Genomic DNA, 22828 nt, shown 5'->3' on the forward strand with positions numbered 1-22828 from the left:
TGGGATAATACATTTAGAGCCTGTGTTGCCATACGAGACTTATATAAGACTTTTACATTTTTGCGGCTCCAGACATTTTTATTTTTTTGGTCCAATATGGCTCTTTGAGCATTTTGGGTGGCCGACCTCTGCCTTAGGTGGACAATGTAAGGTCATTTTCCCAGGAATATGCTACAATATGGGGACTTACACATCCTTGTCAGACCAGTTGACTGGTCCCCACAGGTTCTCTTCTTGGGTTAGAGGCAGTGGCGGCTGGTGGAGTTTTCTCCAGGGGGGGCTATAAATTCAAAACAGATGTATACCAAAAAAAACATCAAACGTATTCTAAGTTATCACACCAGTGTATTTAAATGACTGTCAACAACAAAACACATTAAAAAAACACTTTACAAAAACAAAACATATTTTGATGTACAGGTTCATATTTGTAGATAAATTTTGCCTTCCGAAGATTTGTAAAGGCAAATCTGTATCTTGCATGGTCCAATATTGTGTCAGAAACCTAAAAAAAATGATGTGCCAGTTTAATATTGGAGAATAATATGGAGATTAGTCAGCTTTATATTTTTTTTAATATATTTAAACTATACATTTTCTGAGAATGTGTTTATTTAAGAGTAACAATGCAAATTAACAAATACCTCTCTCTCTCTCTCTAATGCATCTCCAACTCCAGCAACTCGACATGTCAATCACCCGCAAAAAGTCTGCGTTGTGGCTTCCTGTCACCTCAAGGTGCAGCTCTCCCGAGCCCAGAGCTCTCCTATCCCTTTGTATTGCGGAGGAGCTTCTGCACATGTACAACTTTTAACAAGAGTCTATGGGCAAAGATCTTTGCGCCCTAGGGCTGAAACCTTTTCTTGGCGACACTAAATTTGATAGATTTGTAGAACCTACCAGAACCTATTGGAAAGTCTTTTACACACACGCTCAACAATGAGCAAGATGTCCGCCTTTGAAGAGAAATTTTGACCCGGATTTGGATATTTATAGACTCTACAAGTGATCAAATCCTCCTAGGAGTTTTCATGAATGCAGATGGACAGAGCTGGGCCTTAAATTTTGGTGCTTTGCCTAAAACAATGTAATTGATAACATTCACACGGGATAGAGCAGAGACAGAAAATTTTTTGTGATTAATGAACATTTGGTCCCAAACAAAACACTATGGCTGATATGGGACCTCTACAAATCCCTCCCCCTGAGAACCAGGAAGTCTGTTGTATTAAAAGATTATTTTTAGGCACAAGTGGCCTTTTTTTAAGGCAATTAAAGAATGGGACTGGAGAGAGGTGGAAGACATGCAGCACCAGGCCAGGACCCGACCCTGTGAAGTCCAAAACAAGGACCAAAGCCTCCGTACAGAAGAAGGAGCACCCTGCTTCAACACTAAAAAGACTAAAAAGAGGCATGTTTATTCCATGGCTGAAATGCCTCTGTATTTCATTTTATGCAGTAGCTCTACAGCACTAGTATTGACATTTTTTTTTGTTTGCAGCAATAAATACCACCTATGGTGAAGAGCCTTGAGCATTTCAGTAATACATTTTGTGAAGAAAAACAAGATATTGAAATTTACCTGAGGAATTTGAAAACTGCTGTGAGACTTACTATTTTCTATAGCAGTGGTTCTCAGTCCTGGCTCTTAAGTACCACTGCCCTGCATGCTTTATAGTTTGCTTCATCGCCACACACCTGACTTGTATAAATGCATGATTACTTGACCTCTCCATCATTTGATAGCTGCTGAGGATATCATGCAAATATTTGTATCAGGTGTGCTGCAATAGTGACACAAACATGCTGAGCAGTGGCACTAGAGAAACTAGTCTGAGAACTACCTTTCTAAACTATTAAAAAAAAACATTAAAAATCACTGTGTGCTCACAGTTGGCATGCTCACAATATTTATATTTATTATTTTCCTGTTTTATTAGGAAGCAGCACATTTCAGGCTATTTGATATTCATTCAGCGTAAGAATGAAACACAAAACAGGCAGTTTTCTGAAATTAAGGATCCCATCTATTTTTTATTAGTATAACTGTTACCTGGTGGTTTGTCGGATGGTTTTTGGTTGTACCTCTGTGTGCAAGTCTGCATTTATAAAGTATGTAAAATATAATTACAGCTACTGCAGAGTGGATATCCTTTGTTGCTATAACACAAAATAGACAGGGAGCAGGAAGAGATGACAGCAGACCAAGGCTAGCACCTAGAGTCTAACTGCTGGAAATGGACAGAGCACCACCGAGTGTCAGAGAAGCCTGCAGCAGAGAGTGCAGCAGAGCAGGGTGAGAGAAGCATCAGCTGGTCCGTGTCTGTGCTGGCGGTGGGATACAAAATGATATTTCTAAGGCTACATTCAAACACATTTTTATAATAGCTTGATGCTGCGATCTATGTAAGCGACATCGAGAAGCCAATTTTTACCATGACGAGCTCCGTATTGTTGGAGGGGAGATATAGTAGGGAAAGGGGGTCGCTGCAGTCTGACCATTAGATGTTGCTAATAATTACTCATAGTGGCTTCAAATCTTTCTAAATCTAAAATACTTCCTTATGCTCAATGTCACTCTATTGTAATGTTGAAACACGTTTCATTATTCACTAAAAACCAGAGGGTTATTGTCACAGTGGGGTGGAGGTTTGACAGGAGGACTCAAATGAAGACTGAAGCTGAGGGAGTTTACTTGAAGATTTATTAACCAAAAGGTTTAACAGAAGCAAAAATCCAAAACATAAATCCAGAAAATCCACAAAAACTGAGAACCAGCCATACCTACAAATTGGGGGCAAATAAATGATGACAAACCAGCAAAGAGTGACTGAACAGGAGGAAAATATATGGGAGAGAGAAACAAAGACCAGGCTAATTAGCAGATTGGTAGCAGGTGTGAACAGAAGAGACAAGAAGGGAGCTAGGGAAAAGGAGATTGACACAATAGGGCAAACAAGAAATATCTAAGAAATTATATACAATCAAAAATAAATAGAACGAGGAAATGGAAATAAGACCAATGAAAACTCAGAGATAAAACTTGAAGAGAACCAAAACCATGGCAGTTATAATATTAAAGGTACAAAATACTTTTACACATTTTAAAGCTCTTAACAAAGAGTGTTTGAGGCTTATTGTAGTAATTGTACTATTACCTTTTCAATTGATGAGTATTTGCATGGGAAATACTGCACTTTTTGGATTTGATCATGGTTTATGAGATTGAGTATGTTATATATATATATATATATATATATATATATATATATATATATATATATATATATATTTATTTTTATTTTTTTTCATAAAACGGGGCCAGATGGACCCAGTATTTAAGGTGAGACAGTCAGTAGGAAAGTTCAAAACGTTTATTAAAACAAAACCAAACAAAACAGAACAGAAACAGGCTGCTGTGGATCTGTGGACCTGCAGCGACTGTGGGGAAAGGGGGTCGGGGCACCATCCAGTAGCTGACACTCTCTGGATGCAACAAGACAGGTAAGTGACCACGATCATCTGACAGAAGATGATTATCAAAGTGATTCACTTAGCTGATTTGACAGTTCAGTCCATGCGCTTTAAAAAAGGTAGGATCCATCCGATGGGCTGGCCCCATCCAGGGTGACCCAAATGCTGCAGCCCCAGAGAAGATACAGGAGGCCGATCCAGGTCTGGGGAAAACAGTGTAGGCCGGAACAGTCCAAGAATCAAAGAGTCCACAGCTGATCCGAAGTTCCGACTGAAACAGGAACAGAAGGATCCAGAGATACAGACAGACAGGCTCAGATGCAGATCGACAGGCTCAGTGTATGAGAGAACAAAGATAAGACGTTGTACCAGAATTTCTGCAGGAAACTTTAAACTGCTACTCATAGGAGCCAGGCTTACAGGAAAAAACCTGACCTCTGGAGAAGGACCAGAACATGGTGAGAAGACAGGGCATACAAGAAAAACCCTTTCAATCCGCTTGCTGCCAGGAACCAGGACATGAACCATGGAATAAACTAAAATTAGCAAAAAGACAAATGGAAAATAAATAATGATCTCAAACCGATCGCTCAGGCTGAACCAGATATGTAGCCCAGACACAGGTGGAAAAGATGTGAAAATTAGGAATTGGGAAGAACTGAGCAGGTGATTGAAGGTGAAGCTATTAGGCCAGATCTTGACAACCAGTCTACTTCTACTCCAGAGCACCCTCTACATCTTTATCGTTGGCATTTACAGTAGTCTGTATGTTCTCTATTATTATTATGACCACTTCTCCTTACTCTTTTCCCAGTTTCTCAGTTTTCTTTGTTTTTCTCCAAATTACCTTTCCTGATTTCCAGAATACCATTCAAAATATTAAAGTTTTATTCAATATATTTTAACTCATGTCTATATATATTTATATATAAAGATATATGTATATATATCTAAATATATCTTATATTTTCTGAAATGGCATGCGTTCAATATATTTTTATGGTGAAGAAGAAATCAGGTTTGAATTTACTGAATTATCTGTTTTATAACCACCAGATGTTTCTATCAATTAACAGAAATTTTATGTGAATCTAAAAATTATTCCATTATCTAAACAACAGATGTTTCTGTGAATAAGCATATATTTTATGTAGATTTACAGAATATTCCTTTTTCTAACTGACTGGTCTATGAATTAATAAAGGATTTACTGAAAATCTACAGATTTCTCAGTTTTTCTGAATGACAGGAGTGTCCATAAAATAACAAACAAGTTACTCTGAATTTTTTATGGATTCTTCTATTCAAGAAAAATCTACATATGCATAGATTAATAAAGTGATCACATTATTTTATATATATGTGACTATATATTCTATATTCATTTTATTTTCTATACACTATATATTCTATATATTCTGAGGTAGCCAATCAGAGGCATTTAACGCTCTGAATCACCACACCTCCCTTAGTTACTTAAGCATTAAGTGTCCTGATGAAGACAGTGTCAACATGACTCTGCTATGGCTTATGCTTCTACTTCTTCATCAAAGATGTAAGTAGATTCACAAACATAGAATTGCCCTTCACTAAATTGTTATATGTCTGATTTCGAAATACTTTATTACTTATTATGTTTTTTTTTTTTAGGTACTGCAGATACTTTGGTTCCTATCACCACAGTCCAGCTTGGGGAACCTTTCACTTTATCATGTGTTTTGACTGAGCAGTTTCAGGTCGTAACATGGGTTCACTGGTACAAGCAGAGTGCAGGAAATACTCTGAAATTAATTGCAATGCTGCGTAAAAGTACAAAAACTGCTTATGGACCAGGATTTTCATCTACAAGATTTACAATAACAAATAATGGCACACAAAGCACCTTGTTTATTTTGTCAGTCATTGAACAAGATGAGGGAATGTATCACTGTGCTCAAATGGACTGGACTCAATCTGTTTGGACTGGGATTTATTTATCAATAAAAGGTAAATGTCTGTTTTTGCGTTATTTTTCAAACAAAAACTTTTTTAATAACTGATCAGTATTTTGGTATTAAAACATCTTCAGTTAATTGGGATCACTTTCTCCCCTTTTTTTCTTTACAATTAAGCACAAAAAATAGTAACACAGGTCCTTGGAGTTTTCAAAATTTTTATTACAGTTTGTTTTCTGACTCAAACAGAAACTCTTTTATGTCAATTGTTATTGCATTTGCATTTGAAAAAGGATTTTGGAGACAGTTGTTTGCAATTGTGACTTTTGTAAGTGATAACTTACTTTGGCATTTTACTTTAGCAGAATATTTTTAGGACATTTGCAGAATTGGTACTCTTACTGTAATAATAAATGTATGGATTTTTTTTCCTTTTTAGTTTTTGTTCACATGAAAAAAAATCACCAATGCTTATCATGTCCCTGATAGATTTAAGTTTAACATAATATGTTTATTGCAATGAACATATATAATCCATTGAAGTGATGTTGGATTAACTAATAAAAATTCCTAACTTTAATCAAGTAAAGAATTTGTGGAGGGAGGTAAAGATCCATGGATGATAAAGATGACTTTCCAACCTCAAATATTAAGAGCTCATCCCTGATGTTAAATTATTGAAATACGAGTTAAAAATATAGAAAAAGATAGGAAGCAATTACAAGAATTGATTAAATTCTGTAATGACAATAAAGTTAATTTGTTTGATACATTATTAATAGGCTTTTAAAATAATTTATAGGCCACTGTTAGTAGATATAAATAGAAACTTTTTAGAGTTATTTCAGTGTCTTTTAAGACATTGATGTCATTTTTAACTGAAGAACGTACTTAGTTGAATGCAATATAAATTTAAATCTTAATCTGTAAAGCGTATGAAAACGATTGCCCCAGACTCCACCCCACATTTGTGTTAAAAACCTTCCTAAGATCAAATTTAATAGACAAACATATTGATTTCGATTAAATATTTTTAGGACAGCTTATATCAATATGGTTTACAGTCGTTTTATTTTTCTTTAATTTCTTCATAGGAAACTCTCAGAGGACATCAAGCTACACTATTGTTCAGGAGCAAACAGTTTCTGATCCCACTCGTCCAACAAGTCCAAAGACTCTGCAGTGTTTAGTCCTGTCTGAATCTGAGAATACAACCTGTTCCAGTGAACCTAGTGTATTCTGGTTAAGAGCTAGATCAGACACATCCAATCCAGACATCATCTACACTGTGGAAAACTTTAATAAAAATTGCAAAAAGACATCAAACAATCAGAAGAAATGTAGTTACAACTTCTCTAAGAACGTCACCTCCTCTGAATCGGACACCTTTTACTGTGCTGTGGCTACATGTGGAGAAGTATTATTTGGAAACGGAGCAAACATAGTAAAGAGCAATCAAGGTAATGTGATTCATGTTATTTATGTTATAAAAATAGCCTTTCTGATATTTCCTTCTTTTTTTTTTTTAGATAAAACATCAATTACTACACGGAGTGTATTCATTATCACATTGGTCTGCTTGGCCATTTCAGTGACTTTGAATATTTTTTTTCTTTGTTATCAAATTAAAAGATCAGGAGGTAATCGATTTAAAGGTAGGTGTCAGAAATAAACTGAACACTTTTTAAGCCATAACACTTTCTGAGTAAGACATTAAATTCAATCACATTACTGTGTTCTGTCTTTACAGAGAGTCTCTCTTCTCAACCAAAACACACCGACTTAAGATTCCCAATAGATGAGGTGAGTAAATAATATATATCATAGCTGTCTGACTGGGATGCTAATCAAAAAAATTAAAATAAATATATATATTATTTTTATTCACAGAGTGAAAATGGGCAGGATCTAAATTATGCTGCATTGCATTTCTCTGGAGGGAAGGAGCAAAAAAGAAAGAAGAAAGGAGAACAGAAGACTGAAGAAAGTGTATATTCACAAGTTAAATTGTAGAAATCAATATAATTGATTCTAGTGTTATGCTGAATGATGACACTGAAGTATGTAGTTACAAATAAAGTTTACAATGCTTTCTGATCATCAATTAAAACTCCCTAATTGCCATATTTCTTCTGTGTGTGCATGTGTAAATCTTTCCGGGTTGATGTATGTACATACGTACATATGCTACATACATATGCTGTAACAGTGGGGGAGGTTGGACAGGACCCAAATGCGGACACAAAAGCTTTAAGGTTGTTACTCGCAGATTTTATTAACAAAAAGGGTAAAGGCAGCAAAAATCCAAAAAAACATGAATCGGCAAAAATCCAAAAACTACTGAAAACCAGGACTACTCAGAAAAAGGGGTCAAAGAAATAACGGCAAACCAGCAAAGAGTGACTGAATAGGAGGAGCATATATGGGAGAGAGAAACAAAGACCAGGGGCCTGTTTCAGAAAGGAGGTTAAGTGAAAACTCTGAGTTTGTTAACCCTGAAATGAGGGAAACTCTGGGTTTTCTGTTTCAGAAAGGGAGGTAAGTTAAACCTGAGAAAGCAGAGTAAGTCAAGCCCGTTTCTGAAAGAGAGGTAACTTATACTCAGAGTCAGTTACCATGGCAATTTACTCAGTGAACCTAACCTGGTCGGGAGCAGGTTTTCTTCAGAAAATCCAGAGTTTATTTTGGTCTCCTCCCCTTTTTTAAAGAGGAAGTGGTGTTTAAACACCTCATTGATTCTTTGGGGACATACAGTATTCATTGCACACATTTTAGTCACATAGAGCGCATCAAAGGGAATGAAATGGCATGTCCTTTTATGGATGATCCTGTTTGTAAAGCCAGGCAGCTACTCTACTCCCATGATGTGCTCAAGGCTTACCTGCTTGAAGTATGTTTTTATATTTAATTTTCAGCTGCTGCCATGTTCTTTTGATGCCTGCAGGATTGCATCTATCCATGAAAACTAAATTAGGTTTAATAAAATACTGTTCTTCCAGTTTCACCTCTGATATTATAACAGTTGGGTAAGTTACTCTAAAATAGTTCTTAATTACTAACTACAAATTTTATCTTCAACAAGTCTAATTAGATTAATGTAATAATTACTGTGTCTAGAAAGTATTGGTCTACTTACTAATTTGTTTTACTTACTTATTAATTACTTTCTAAATCCCAAATCAACCTCAACCACTTGAACAATACAAGGAGAGACAAGAAACTGCACTTCTAATGCTTTCAAATAAACAATATTCAATTGCATGAATTAATCTTAAATTGACCAAAGTGTGTAACTAGAGGGAGAAAGTTCAAATCAAAATATACCTTTTAAAAATGTGATGTTAAATCCACTATTTTTTATAGTCTTTAATTTAATTACAGTATTTATATGACTTAAGTAACTTAATTCATTACACCCAACACTGTATAAAAGTAATTAAAATGTAAACTTACGCATTGACTCGAGCAGCTATTTTCACCCAAGCTAACTCTCTCTCCTTCGCCGCTGCAGCCGTGTTGCTTTTTTTTTTTAAATACATGTTCAAATTCTGCATATGCTTGCATAAGCACATCCAGTTCTGCTGGTGAGAAATATGCACACCTTTTTTTGTCTGACGCTGTTGCCATGGTGACTCGTACTATCTGGGCTCCATTGATAATGGCTTTTTATAGTTGTGGGGCACGCGCTTAACTCAGAGTCAGTCAATTTAGAGTTGATTGAACTAACTCATTTCAGCTGTTCTGAAACCCAAAACTTAGAGTTTCCAATCTCAGGATAAGTCAACTCAGAGTTCAAGTTTTAACTCAGAGTTGGTTGAACTTCCTTATTGAAACAGGCCCCAGGCTAATTAGCAGATTGGGAGCAGGTGTAAACAGAGGCAAGAAGGGAGCTAGAGAAACGGTGACTGACACATGAGGGCAAACAGAAATATCTAAGAACTCAAATGCAATCAAAAACAGAACCAGAACCATGGCATATGCTGCAGAATGATTTAAATTAGTTGTCTTTATTCATCTAAATAATAGGGAGGCTGTACATGAATTTCACTTAAATGACTTGGGTAAACAAAACAGTTTCCAAACATAGTTTTTTTTTTGGAAAAACAAAAGTGAAACTCAAATTGTTTTTGATGAAAATATCCATTAAGTCATGAAGCTCCATAACTTTTGACTTAGCAGCTTTCAGAAACATCTAAATGAAAAAACAAAACAAAAACAAACTCTAGTACATCTAAGTAATTGAAGAAGGAACAATATTTTAAAGACAAACTTTCTGAATGAAAATCATTAATAGCGCAATTTTAGATCATGAATCTGTTAGCAATGAAGTATAAAGTACTCAACAATAGTACTTGAGTAAAAGTTAGTAAAAGTTATATTCATAGTCAAATGTTTTTCAACTACAGATAAAATGTACTCAGTCAAACAACTACTCAAGTTTAACTACTTAAGTGCTCACCTTTGGAAATACTTAAGTTTTCAAAAGTACATACATTTGAAGGTGTAAATATATATATATATATATATATTCTTTTTTTTATGTCTTAATCAGGGTCTTTGGTAGGGTGGGGCGGTGCCCTAGTGCACCCTATTGACCAACTGCCACAGCTCAGTACTATATTAAACAACAGATGCATTTAGTTAATTAACGAGGACTCAAATTTTTAGGACATACTTGAATCGCCTTGTTTGCATTAGTCAGACCATAACTCTCTTAGCTTATGAACCACTTACAATACATAAAAGAAATATTACTATGAAAGTGACTTTTTAAGAACATATTTAAAGAAAAAAAAAGCCACTGTGTTTATCTATTTTTCTTAAATCCATGTTTGTCTCAGCAAGGGCTAGTTATATACAGTGACGCAAAAAGGGGGTATGCAATGTATGCTGTACATGCGGGTATCGTAGGATCATTAATAACAGAAGCTTGTTGCAGATTACACACACAACACACACAATCTTGTTTTAATCCATTGACTTACATTTATTTTATATGGATTTGGGACATAGCTCCCCATGATGTGACTGTGTAAATAGATTGAAGTCCCCACACCGTGCTATAAACAGGTCCACAGAAACAAACAAAAAACTTGTCTCCCTATCTTTTCACTATCTTGTCTCACTAGAGTGCTTTAATTATATTTTCATAAATTTCTAAGGTGATTTTTAGTTAACTGTGAGTATTATTTACATTCTGTATTTTTATGGACTTTAAGGCACTACTTTTTCCCCACGCTTGGAACCATGCAGCTTATGGGAAGGTGCAGTTTTCTGTGGATTTTTCTTTAACCCATTTAGGCCTAAAACGCCTGGAAAAAACACCTTAAAAACCTATGGCCGATTTTAAAAAATACCCCTAAAACCTGAAGTTTTTCTGTAAATTCAGCAACTGTGTCAACGCCTAGTAAATTATTGATATCTCAGCTTCTGTAGCAACAATCAAAAAGCACAGAAAAAAAAAAAAAAATCAGCCTTTTATTTTTTCCATATGTGATCATGTCTTCATTGAGAATGTGCAATATAAAACGTTTTTAAAATAAAGAACAAACATTACATAAATAACTATCTGATGATTACTTATTAACAGTATTATTATGCATAATAATGCATATGTCTGTGTTATAAATTGCAATACAACTTACCTCCAGATGGCCACAAATCTGTCCCGGGACATATTTTGGGGGAACTGCGTCCTGAAGAGAGGTTTACTCTGTCGCCAATAATCTCTTCGTACTGGCAACACAAGAAGTCCCATGCCCATACACAGCCCAATAAATGTCTTCATCTCCGTCACAGTCAAGGGTGACCACTTTGCCATCTTTGCTCTTGTTGGAGTTTGGTTTGTTTGGTCACTGTACCTATTCGTCTTGGTAACAAGATGCATCCAAAGTTCTTCATTAAAAATATGCTCAAATGCCTGCAGCGGTGTGGCGTCTGCAGGCAAATCAACTTTCACTCCAGGTGTACGGTTGAAAACACTCTGTGCATTGCGGTGGTAGTTCTCCGTCGTCCAGTCACTATCAAAACCTTCAAACTCATCGTCGCTAGCGTCCGGCTCGTCGTCTTCGAACATATGTCTTAACCACAAATCCCGGTCGATTGGTTCAGCGCGTTCAAAGTCATCATTTTCATCTATACCGTCATCAAAGCCGACACACTCCTCAAAATCACTGCCTTCCGACAACTCTTCTCTGTCAAACTCCTCCATGTTTGCTTGAAAAAAACTTCTTTCTTCTTGCTTGACTTATATGCTCTCCCAGCGTCAATGGTAGAATTACGCAACAGCGCCCCCGGCTTGAATGGTAGAAATGCGGTAATGCTTTCCCGGCCTAAATGGGTTAATAGCCAGGGGGTCGAAGTTAAAGTTGGAAAACACAAAAGTAGGACAAGAAAATGCTGGCAAAAGCACAGGCGAACAATTTTCCTGAGTTCACACATTTTGGTGGGAATAAAAGCCAGAAAGATTTGAATGTCAGCTGACCAACTAATTTGTTGTGTCCTTTTTTAAAAAGTAGTCCAAGTGTACGTGGTGAGTCTGTTACCACAGAGGACAAACTAGAAGAGAATTTGGAAGATAGCGGTACATTAAGAGATGGGTAGGAACCATTTACTTGAATATTATTTCTTACCAATTGCACTTTTAAAGTAGCAGTAATGCAAAACATGTTTTACTTTTACATAAGTTGTATTGTCCTATAGTAAAAATACTCTTAATTTAGTATAATTTTTGGCTACTCTACCCACCTCCTTGGTGCAGATGGAGAAAAAGTAGAACGAGATTGGTTATGGAACTCAGAAAAAAACAACAAAAACTATTGTTGAAGCTAAAATTGTTGAAATGTCTCATAGCTGGGCATTGTAAGTGACCGTGGGTGTGTTTGTGATTTCAGCGTCCTCCAAGGACCTGGTTTACATTGAACTGGGTCCTTTTAGGGCCGTGAAAATAAGGAGATTGGCTATGTATTCAAACAGGTCCAGCCTTCTCCGGCCTCCACCGCCCCTCACTCAGCATACGCTTCGTCACGTAGCAACCGCGAAAGTTGACACACAAAGCAGGCAAGGAATGGATGCTTAACTTTTTACAACTGTTTTGTGTGCTAATGATATTGTTGAGAAGCTTGTAAACCAGTCGCACATATCAAATTTGTAGTCACTAGACTGCAGAGATATTGGAATTAGTGCTTAAATGTCAGCCAAACCAATTGCACAGGGACAGATACAACTTTTCAATAAACCAAGCAGTACCCTCCAAACATCTGACACACTAACTATTCAAAAACTTTTTTTTTTTCATTTATTTCAGATGTTACGGCTCACATACTTGTATTATATTAAACTGCCCTTACAATATTCAACACTGTTCGTCTCCATTTCCCTTTTTCCTCTGAGTACGGAGCAGCCGGCTTGCTTGAACTCGCAATGAATCATGGGATACCCAAGGATATGGAGCATACATTGGACCCATGCTTCAAACCTAGCATAAAAAGGCTGCATTTGTCAGCCGGAGTCTTCCCATCCGAACAGTCGGCAGCACCACATTATGACGTAATACATTATGACGTAATCAGCCGATGAATCTCGCCTTTGGAGGAAGCACTCTTCTGATCTTAAAAGACCATGTATCTGTTAAAAATACCGAAGTACAATGAAACCAGTGGTTATCACATAAATTCTTATCTGATGTAGATAATTGCAAAGAGTTACGGCCACCGAATAGGAATGCTAAAGTAATGTGGTGACTCAGGTGATCGACTCTATACTCTTGCATACAGAAAGAAATCTGTCACTAAGGGAAAATAAATTCATAGTTAGGAATACCAAATAGTGGAAATTATCTGAGTTTGAGAGCGCTCATAGCACAGTATGATAGCAGAGCATCTTAGACAGAATGCTTCCAAAAACACCACTGCACATCTCTCATGGGGCACTCAAAATTAACTTTAAGATTAAATATCAGATTATGTGCTAGGAAAAAACTGTGCACAAATCAAAGCCTTTAAGCACATACCTGTAGACCTGGGGTGTACTGTACACCCAATGTTTCAGAGCAAGAGTAGGCTTCAGATAACATACGTTATATTCTTACAGATGAGAAGAACATCACTCTTAATGAGTCTTTTGGGGGTTCATTTCTGAGAAAAAGAACTGGAAAGGCTCCTAGTCACACTGACTGGGGTGCTGGATTGTCTAGAGTTTGAGTTGGGTAATTGTAGAGGGAAAAGGTTTGTCAACAACTCTTATATGAGGGGAATACACAAGGTTGTACAACCTTTAATACAACAGGTGTCCAAAGGCTCTATTTATTCCCTGCAGTGGCTGCAGCATAAATATTTTGTTATGTGATGCAGGCTCATCCAACAGAGTGCCTCACCTTCTTTGGCACTCTTCAAATAATGTTAACCCTTTTTTTTTGTCATCTGTGAAGAGGGTGGATATTTCCACAGAATGTGTTGATATCCCACATCAGAGTCTCCAAGTGACACCTGGTGGGTAGCAAATCCAGATTCTATTAAAGCTGTAGGCTTCCAGTTGCACCAAACAAGTTTAAGGAAGATGCAGAAGATAGCAAAATCGTCTTAGAGGCAAAGCCACTGTCAAACAAGATTGTGTTAGTGGAGTTAAGTTTGCCTCTTGGTTTGGTATGACTCATTGAGATCAACTTTGTAAGTATGGCACCAAAAAAACCACAGATGGACACAGCAGTTAGACTTGTAGATTCTCTAAAAGAGTTTTTGCTTAGGAGTAGAGCTGAAGGTTATCAGAAATTGATTTCAGGGATCGATTTCTTTGTTGAAACAGTTGTACAGAAGTTGTCAGGAAGGTTTTGCAATCTTCAGCTTGTGTCTGACAAATTTAAATTCATCACCGAAATGGAGCACAGAAATTCCAGAATAATTCAGAAATTATTTGAGAAATTTCTAAATGGACACAGCAATTAGACTGATAGATTTTCTAAAAGAGTTTTTGCTTAGGCATAGAGCCTAAGATGCTTAAACAGAAAGGTGTTAGGAAGCAAAATCTGTTTTCAGATAATGATTCCAGTGCTGGCCATCATAAAAAAAAAAGAAAAAAAAGGGATAAAATCCCAGTACATTTCAAACCAAACAAGACCCTTAAACAAAGACTAATGCATCCTAAAGACAAAACCCCAAGACCACATTTCAATGGAGTGGTGTATGCAATTCAATGCAGTGAGTAGTGCTCTGATCTTTATATTGGAGAAACCAAACATCCTCCCCACAGAAGCATGGCCCAACAAAGAAGAGCGACCTCCTCAGGACAAGACTTGGTGGTACATCTACGCCTTATGGACAAGGGACATTCTTTTAAGGACCATAATGTTTACATTTTGGACAAAAAAAATAGGTGGTTTGAGAGGGGTGTGAAGGTAGTCATCTATGTTAAGAAAGAAAAACCAACCTTAACCAGAGGGGGCGACTCAGATTTCAGCTTTCAAAGACAGCGAACAGTTGATTCCTTTCTGCTATCATCGCAGCCCCTATCCCTATGCAGGAGAGTAGAGCACCTCCCTGTTCAGCCAAGCCAACAATTCCCTCTAACGACACCCCTTTCAGGGACCAAGACAGGGATCATGTATTGCAGGCTAACAAAGAACCAAATTACTGCCCATTCCTAAGGGGCGGAGCCCTTCATCTGCTTAAAGGAGAAGTTCGGTTTTTTACACTTTAAGCCCATTTTCTGTTGTGTCCAGGATGAAATCGAATGAAGGACACCAAAATTTTGACAATTGCTCCTGTCTCTGCTTTTTGGCTCATTTAGAATCAACCCCTGGCTGCTTTAGAATGGCTAGCATAGAGCATGTCCGATAATGTCCTTAAAACAACCTTAAACGTTCTTTTTTAAAAATATGCTACTCACCGTGTCGTCAGCGCTATTCAATGACGTTCCAAAAAAAGTTTCGTGAAGAAAAAAACGTTCCTGTAGTGTTTTATTTAGCATTTTGTAAATCCCATTGAGTTCTGTAGGAATAGTCAATATTCCGCTGCCACCGGAAACGGAAATGGAGCCTGTTTACACAGTTGTAGTCTTTTCGCTTCACTCTGCGTACTCCGACGTCGAGGTGCTAACGTCTCTGTTAAACACTTTAAAAAACTCTGAAAATGGAATACGAAAGGTGGATTCTTGATTCTCGACGTCGGAGTACACAGAGTGAAGCGAAAAGACTACAACTGTGTAAACAGGCCCCATTTCCGTTTCCGGTGGCAGCGGAATATTGACTATTCCTACAGAACTCAATGGGATTTACAAAATGCTAAATAAAACACTACAGGAACGTTTTTTCTTCACGAAACTTTTTTTGGAACGTCATTGAACAGCGCTGACGACACGGTGAGTAGCATATTTTAAAAAAAGAACGTTTAAGGTTGTTTTAAGGACATTATCGGACATGCTCTATGCTAGCCATTCTAAAGCAGCCAGGGGTTGATTCTAAATGAGCCAAAAAGCAGAGACAGGACCAATTGTCAAAATTTTGGTGTCCTTCATTCGATTTCATCCTGGACACTACAGAAAATGGGCTTAAAGTGTAAAAAACCAAACTTCTCCTTTAAAATTGCATGTCTTCTAAGCCAAAATAAGGCTTTTCTTTGGTCCTCTATAAAGCTTTTCTATAAAGCTACACTCAAAGCTGTTTCCGGCATTTTGAATTGAAAAGGCTTCCTTGATGGGAAGCGAAAAAATCTTCAAACTTGGAGACAAAGTCCAGTGGATTGTTTTTTTTTTACTTTTTTTGGAAAAACTTGTAACATGCCCAATCTCTTTCCCTCGTACTCTTTGTCCACAAAGCAATTTTCCGCTTGAAGGCATAGACTTTGAGAAAGAAAATGCTGTTTTCCTCTGAAAGTGAGATGTTCAGCTGGTTCAGCAGAGACAAAATGTAACAGAGGTTGGCAAGCTTAAAAGTGCACTTTGAGTTAGCATAGTAATGTTTAAGGGAGATGTTTTCTATGTAAGAAAATACCTTATTTCTCATTTCACATAAATCCTTGATGACCTGTCCTTTTGGAATCTCACCTCGCTGTGATAGAGCATTTGGACATGATGTGGTCAGGTTACATCCACAGAACATCATACTGGTGAAGATATAACCCAGTATGATGGGTTTTTTTTAAGTTCTAGTATGTGCACCTGTATTTATCTAGGTCAGTTGATTTCAATTGTTTTAGAACACAACAGCCAAATATATATTCATAACTTTAGAAGATGTATTTTGAAGGAAATGAAAACCTATAGTGGCACTATGACACAATATTGTTGAGAAAAAAATGAGTTTATTTTGAGGTTGTTTTTTTCGCCTCATTGTGGCAGTAAGCCCTGTTTGTTGGAAAATTCTACGGTAACCAATCAGATGCATCTTACAGTCTAGGTCACCACACCTCCGTAAGTTACTTAAGCAAAAAAATGTCCTTATGAGCTCAGTATCAAAATGACTCTGCTGTGGTTTATACCATTTCTTCTTCATCAAGGATGTAAGTTGATTTGAAAAAAATGATCATCCTTTGCTTGCTTTACCTCTGATCTGTAATTTACAATTTTAAATTATCTTTGTCATCTTTTTGCTTTTGATGTATTGCAGATACTTTAGTTCCTGTCATCACAGTTCAGCTTGGGGATCCTATATCTTTGACTTGCCTTTTAACTGGAAAGGTTCAGGTTCACTGGTACAAGCAGAGTGCAGGAACTACCCTAAAATTAATTGCAAGGGTATATCAAAGTAAGAATCCCATCTATGGACAGGGATTTTCAGCCTCAAGATTTGAAATTACATATAATGAAAACAAAAGCGAGTTGATAATTTTGTCAACGGTTGAACAAGATGAGGGGATGTATCACTGCGCTCATATAGATTGGACTCAATCTACTTGGACTGGGACTTATTTGACATTGAGAAGTAGATCTTGGATATTTTCCGTACCTAAAATTTGCCATTGGTTAAAATTAGCAACAAAGATTTTGATATTAAAATGTCTAAAGTTGCTCTGAATTTCTTAGTTGCACCTTGTTTCCTTGACAGTTTAGCACATAAAATAGTTACAATTCTTGTTGGAAAGTTTGTATAAAATACTACTTATCATGGCCTAATACAGTTATTGTACATTTAATTTGAAAATATTAAAACATGGGAAACTATTTTCTTTTTAAATAATCTTTTAATGAAGGTGTCTGTGCAGACTCAAAACGGACAGCTCACATTGGGTATAAAATAAACGGTGAGCAATACTCTGACAAATTGTGCTTTTTTAGAATCCAAAAGTTTATTCTTAGTTTAATATTGAAATGTTTTGCAATATAACCTAATATTCAAAATATCTAAATAAAATTGTGCTAAAAAAAATATATCCGTTGGATATCCTTAACGAAAGTCAACAATTTTAAAGATCATATTCCATAAACATGACATTAATTTTTAACAAATTCTCCCCAGAGTTCTTTGAATTATATCGAAAAAGAAAATTAACATTTTACGCACATTTATACATGGATACAGCATCAAAGTAAAAACTATTTAAATAAATAGATTTTACAAAGTCATAGGCAAAAAACGTTTTATTCGAATGAATGCAAGTCTTCACATGCAGCTGAATGTGTTACATTATTAACAATAAATGAGAATGACACAGAATTATATAATAGATAAAACTCAAAATAATAAGGTCTGGTATATTTGAAAACAACCTATTTTTCATAATACAACTCTAAACTTAAAATAATCTGTAAAAGCTTATTGTTCAAATTAGGAAATTATTAATCTTTCTTTCTATTTATTTTTCTATTGTTTAATGAAATAAAAAATCCTTGAAGGAATAATTTCCTAAATATGCAAAGTGTATGAACTTTGTGAGCAATTTTGAACTAACTGTAGAAGCAAGGTTTTACATCCATGTTTGTTAAGTGTTAAATTCACCTTTTAAAAAGTAGGTAAATTCTAAAACTTTCCTCAGTTTAGAAGAAAAAAAAAAATCCAAAATATTTTCAAATTATATCAACACCTCTTGTCTAGCTGGTTTGTTTTTTCTTCATAGGAAACTCTCACAAGACATCAACCTACACTGTTGTTCAGGAGAAATCTGTTTCTGATCCCACCGGTCCAACAAACGTAGAGACTCTGCAGTGTTCAGTCCTGTCTTACTCTGAAAACAGAACTTGTTCAGGAGAACCTAGTGTGTTCTGGTTCAGAACCAGATCAGACACATCCTATCCAGACGTCATATACATCGATGAAAAAATAAATCAAAATTGTGAAAAGCCATCAGATAATCAGAAGAAATGTGGTTACAACTTCTCTAAGAAAGTCAGCTCCTTTGAAGTAGACACCTATTATTGTGCTGTGGCTACATGTGGAGAGATAATATTTGGAAATGGAACCAAAGTGGCGAAGAGCAATCAAGGTATTGTGCATCATTATTATTTATGCTATTATAGAAAAAACATGTTTTTCTGATATGCTTCACTTTTTAAAATTTTAGACAAAACAAGTGGTGAAAAGACTGTGTGGATGATCATTTTAATCAGCTTGGCCATTTCTGTAATCTTCAATATTATTTCTATTTTTTACTGTACTCGAAGATCAGTCTGTATCCAATGTAAAGGTAGGTATATTTCATTTTAATTTGATTACTTACATTAAAAGTTAATTGTATCAGGTGAATTACAGATACAGACACATGTTTTGGATAAAGTTTTAGGTGATAATATGAGTCGGTCTTCAGATGTTTGTTCTGTCTTCATAGAAAGTTTATCTTCTCAACCAAATCACAGGAACTTAAGACAACCAATAGCTGAGGTGAAAAAAAATAAAAAAAACGAAACATTACTTCAACTTTTTGACTGTAATAATAACCAACAGTATCGGCAAATTTTAAATTTGTACATTTTTTTCCACAGAGCGAAAATAGGCAGGATCTAGATTATGCTGCGTTGCATTTCTCTGGAGGGAAGGAGCAAAACGGAAAGAAGAAAAGGCAGCTGAAGACGGAAGAAAGTATATATTCACAAGTGATATTCAATAGTGATAGTTAACATAGGAATATGCTTGACAAGTCAAGTGACAGATGCCAGTATCATAAACTCTAGACCTATGCTGAACTCTGACATTCTGAATTATCGCAAAAAAATGTTAAATATTTTGAGTTTTATTTTAAATTAATGACAACAATGAAGTTTTGGTAATTGTAATTGTAGCAAGGTTTGCTGTTTTATTAGGATAGTATTGGTAGAAGGAAATATCTTTCTTGGAAATTAATATTCACAGAGCTTAAAAAAAGTTGTTTCTGTTTCATAACGATTTTATAATCTCTTAATGTACAGAAGCATTACTGAAAATACAAAAAAATATATATGTAATCTTGTTTATGTATAAATAATAATAAATAGTAATTTATGCTTGTATAATGGTTTTGTTAAATATGACTAGAATAAATTCTGTTGATGCTTAAACATGTTTCCTCCATTGTGTATGCTACTAAGAAACAATACTTTCATCAGATTTGGACCCGGTAATAAAAAGGCTTCTGCAACAACTGTGCATGATGTGAATCCAAGTCACACCTCCATCTGGAAGAATAAGATAACAGAAGATAAACAAAATGCCTGTTGATGACAGAAATTGAAAAAAAAATTTTTTTTTTAAGTTTTTGAAGATGAATTTCTTTTTTTATTTTGCTTTTGTTTCAAATAACTGTTACATCTGTCTGTTCGTACGTCTGTCCACTCTTCTGTTTATGTCAGCCAAAATGGATCCCCCCCGTCCGTCATCATGGGCAACATCAGATCTCTCTCTAACAAGGTGGATGAGCTGGCGGCTTTAATTCACAATGAAAGATGCCATCAAGAGGCTAGCATCCTATTTTTAATTTTTTCAGCATTTTGGATCAGCTGAAGGCTTTTAATTTCAGTTTGTGGACTTGATAGTGAAGATTTACAATGGTTCAGCCTTGAAGTAACAAATGCATGGACTAGTTTCTCAGCATCACCCCTGGACAGGATATTTCTAATTTTTGCAATACCCCGCAGATGAAAGAAGGAAAATCTAGAAACCTCTTTGATATGGGATTTAAATGACAGCTACTGATCAAAAACAACTCCAAGATTTTTTACTTTATTATCTTAAATCAGTTTAATCCATTCCAAATGAAGTGACTGACTAATCAGCTTATTTTTCAAAGACTCTGGTCCAAAGACTATAACTGCTGTTTTGTCTGCATCCAGGAGCAGAAACTTAAGAGACATCCAGGTTTTTATGTCTTCAGAACTTGCCTGTAATCTATTTAATGGGTTAGCTTCATCAGTATTTATGGACAGATATAGTTGAGTATCATCAGCAGTGGAAATTAATGCCATGCTGTCATATAATTCTACCAATTAGGAGCACATAAATAGTAAAGATTTAAAGCAGTCTAGAGCTGTTCCTTTAATTCTTACAAAATATTCAAGCCTTTCTAAAAGAATATTATGATCCTCTGTATCAAATGCAGCACTGAGATCTAAAAGGACAAGAACAGATGCAAGTCCATTATCTGAGGTTATGAGAATATCATTAGCGACTTTCACCAGAGCTGTTTCAGTGCTATGATGAGCTCTAAAGATAGACTGAATCTCTTCAAAAAGTTCATTATGGTGTAAGTGGTTGCACACTTGTTTGGCAACTACTTTGTCAAGAATTTTAGATAAAAAGAATAATATTAGAGGTATCTGAAAAAACCTGAAGACATCTCAGGCCAAAATCAGAACACACAGGCTGTTGGAGACTTTAAGTGGGTTAACGATCTACAGGCTGGTTTCACTGACTTCACGCCTGATGAAGACCCTTTGGTCTTAAACTATCTACACCCCCTGGTGAAGACTTCATTGGATCCACTGCAGTTTGTCCATTGTCCTAGATTCCCATATGATTGCCTACGTATGGGAATGGGGCAGATAATGCCATGATCTTCCTCCTGCACCAAGCTCTGACTCGCCTAGAGAAACCAGGAAGCACTGTGAGGATGATATTCTTTTATTTCTACAGTGCTTTCAACACCATCCAGCCAGGACTCCAGCAGTGGACTAGCACATGTCCAAGTGGATTCTGGACTACCTCACTGGTTGCCCATAGTATGTAAGGGCACAGAGCTGTGTCTCACATAGGTGAGACAAAACAGGCCAAGCTCCAACAAATAGAAACAAAGGTGTCAATGGCAGCATCACAGCTGATATTTCTCTCCAGGATGGTGTCACAGCCAAACAGGAACTGACCAGATGAAGCTACTATGAGAAAGGTAGTAGTAGAGCATAGTGTTAGAGATTGAACTAACAAATACTGCATTATGATAGAATAGAGATAAATTAAAGCAGTAGACATTCCAAAATTTCCCCGCTTTCCATGATGGGCTCTTGGCTGGTCCCATACAATTCTTTTTTAAACAATCTTTGTACTAAAGTATTAAAGTATATTCTGTCATGATTTGTGGACATTAAAATCGAAAGAGAAGTGCCATCTCCTGGTCAGACCCTTTAATTCAGTGAAAGGGTGGAGTCAGAGTAAAAAAATATGCATGTCCAGGAGAAGGAGGGGATCACTCTAGTGGCTGAAAGTTGGATGGGATCCTGCTTGGAGTTGCTGGGAAGTGGGCTGCAATTCGACTGGCGTTTAACTGGGAAGGGCCATTTTAAATTGCCGCTACTGTATAGAGATACACTATATTGCCAAAAGTATTTGCTCACCCATCCAAATTATTGGAATCAGGTGTTCCAATCACTTCCATGGCCACAGGTGTATAAATTCAAGCACCTAGGCATGCAGACTGTTTTTACAAACATTTGTGAAAGAATGGGTCGCTCTCAGGAGCTCAGTGAATTCCAGCGTGGAACTGTGATAGGATGCCACCTGTGCAACAAATCCAGTCGTGAAATTTCCTCGCTCCTAAATATTCCACAGTCAACTGTCAGCTGTATTATAAGAAAATGGAAGTGTTTGGGAACGACAGCAACTCAGCCACGAAGTGGTAGGCCACGTAAACTGACGGAGCGGGGTCAGCGGATGCTGACGCGCATAGTGCGAAGAGGTCGCCAACTTTCTGCAGAGTCAATCACTACAGACCTCCAAACTTCATGTAGCTCAAGAACAGTGCGCAGAGAGCTTCATGGAATGGGTTTCCATGGGCGAGCAGCTGCATCCAAGCCATACATCACCAAGTGCAATGCAAAGCGTCGGATGCGGTGGTGTAAAGCACGCCGCCACTGGACTCTAGAGCAGTGGAGACGCGTTCTCTGGAGTGACGAATCGCGCTTCTCCATCTGGCAATCTGATGGACGGGTCTGGGTTTGGCGGTTGCCAGGAGAACGGTACTTGTCTGACTGCATTGTGCCAAGTGTAAAGTTTGGTGGAGGGGGGATTATGGTGTGGGGTTGTTTTTCAG

General features: G+C 36.6%; 2 protein-coding genes across 2 annotated transcripts; both read left to right on the plus strand.

The window, feature by feature from the left end:
- The first annotated feature begins 4986 nt into the window (after positions 1–4986).
- Positions 4987–7525, plus strand: LOC119791494. Its single transcript, XM_038297628.1, has 6 exons — positions 4987–5029; positions 5125–5460; positions 6503–6868; positions 6938–7063; positions 7159–7211; positions 7299–7525. Exons 1-6 carry the CDS (start codon positions 4987–4989, stop codon positions 7419–7421), a joined length of 1047 nt encoding a protein of 348 aa, XP_038153556.1. The 3' UTR covers positions 7422–7525.
- Positions 7526–16857: 9332 nt separating this feature from the next.
- On the plus strand, positions 16858–19679 carry LOC119791505. The gene is made up of 6 exons (XM_038297649.1): positions 16858–16900; positions 17008–17322; positions 18455–18820; positions 18899–19021; positions 19163–19215; positions 19317–19679. Exons 1-6 carry the CDS (start codon positions 16858–16860, stop codon positions 19449–19451), a joined length of 1035 nt encoding a protein of 344 aa, XP_038153577.1. The 3' UTR covers positions 19452–19679.
- Positions 19680–22828: the final 3149 nt, after the last annotated feature.

Source organism: Cyprinodon tularosa, unplaced genomic scaffold (assembly GCF_016077235.1).
Source record: "Cyprinodon tularosa strain WSP-4 unplaced genomic scaffold, ASM1607723v1 ctg393, whole genome shotgun sequence".
In the NCBI taxonomy this organism is placed as follows: domain Eukaryota; kingdom Metazoa; phylum Chordata; class Actinopteri; order Cyprinodontiformes; family Cyprinodontidae; genus Cyprinodon; species Cyprinodon tularosa.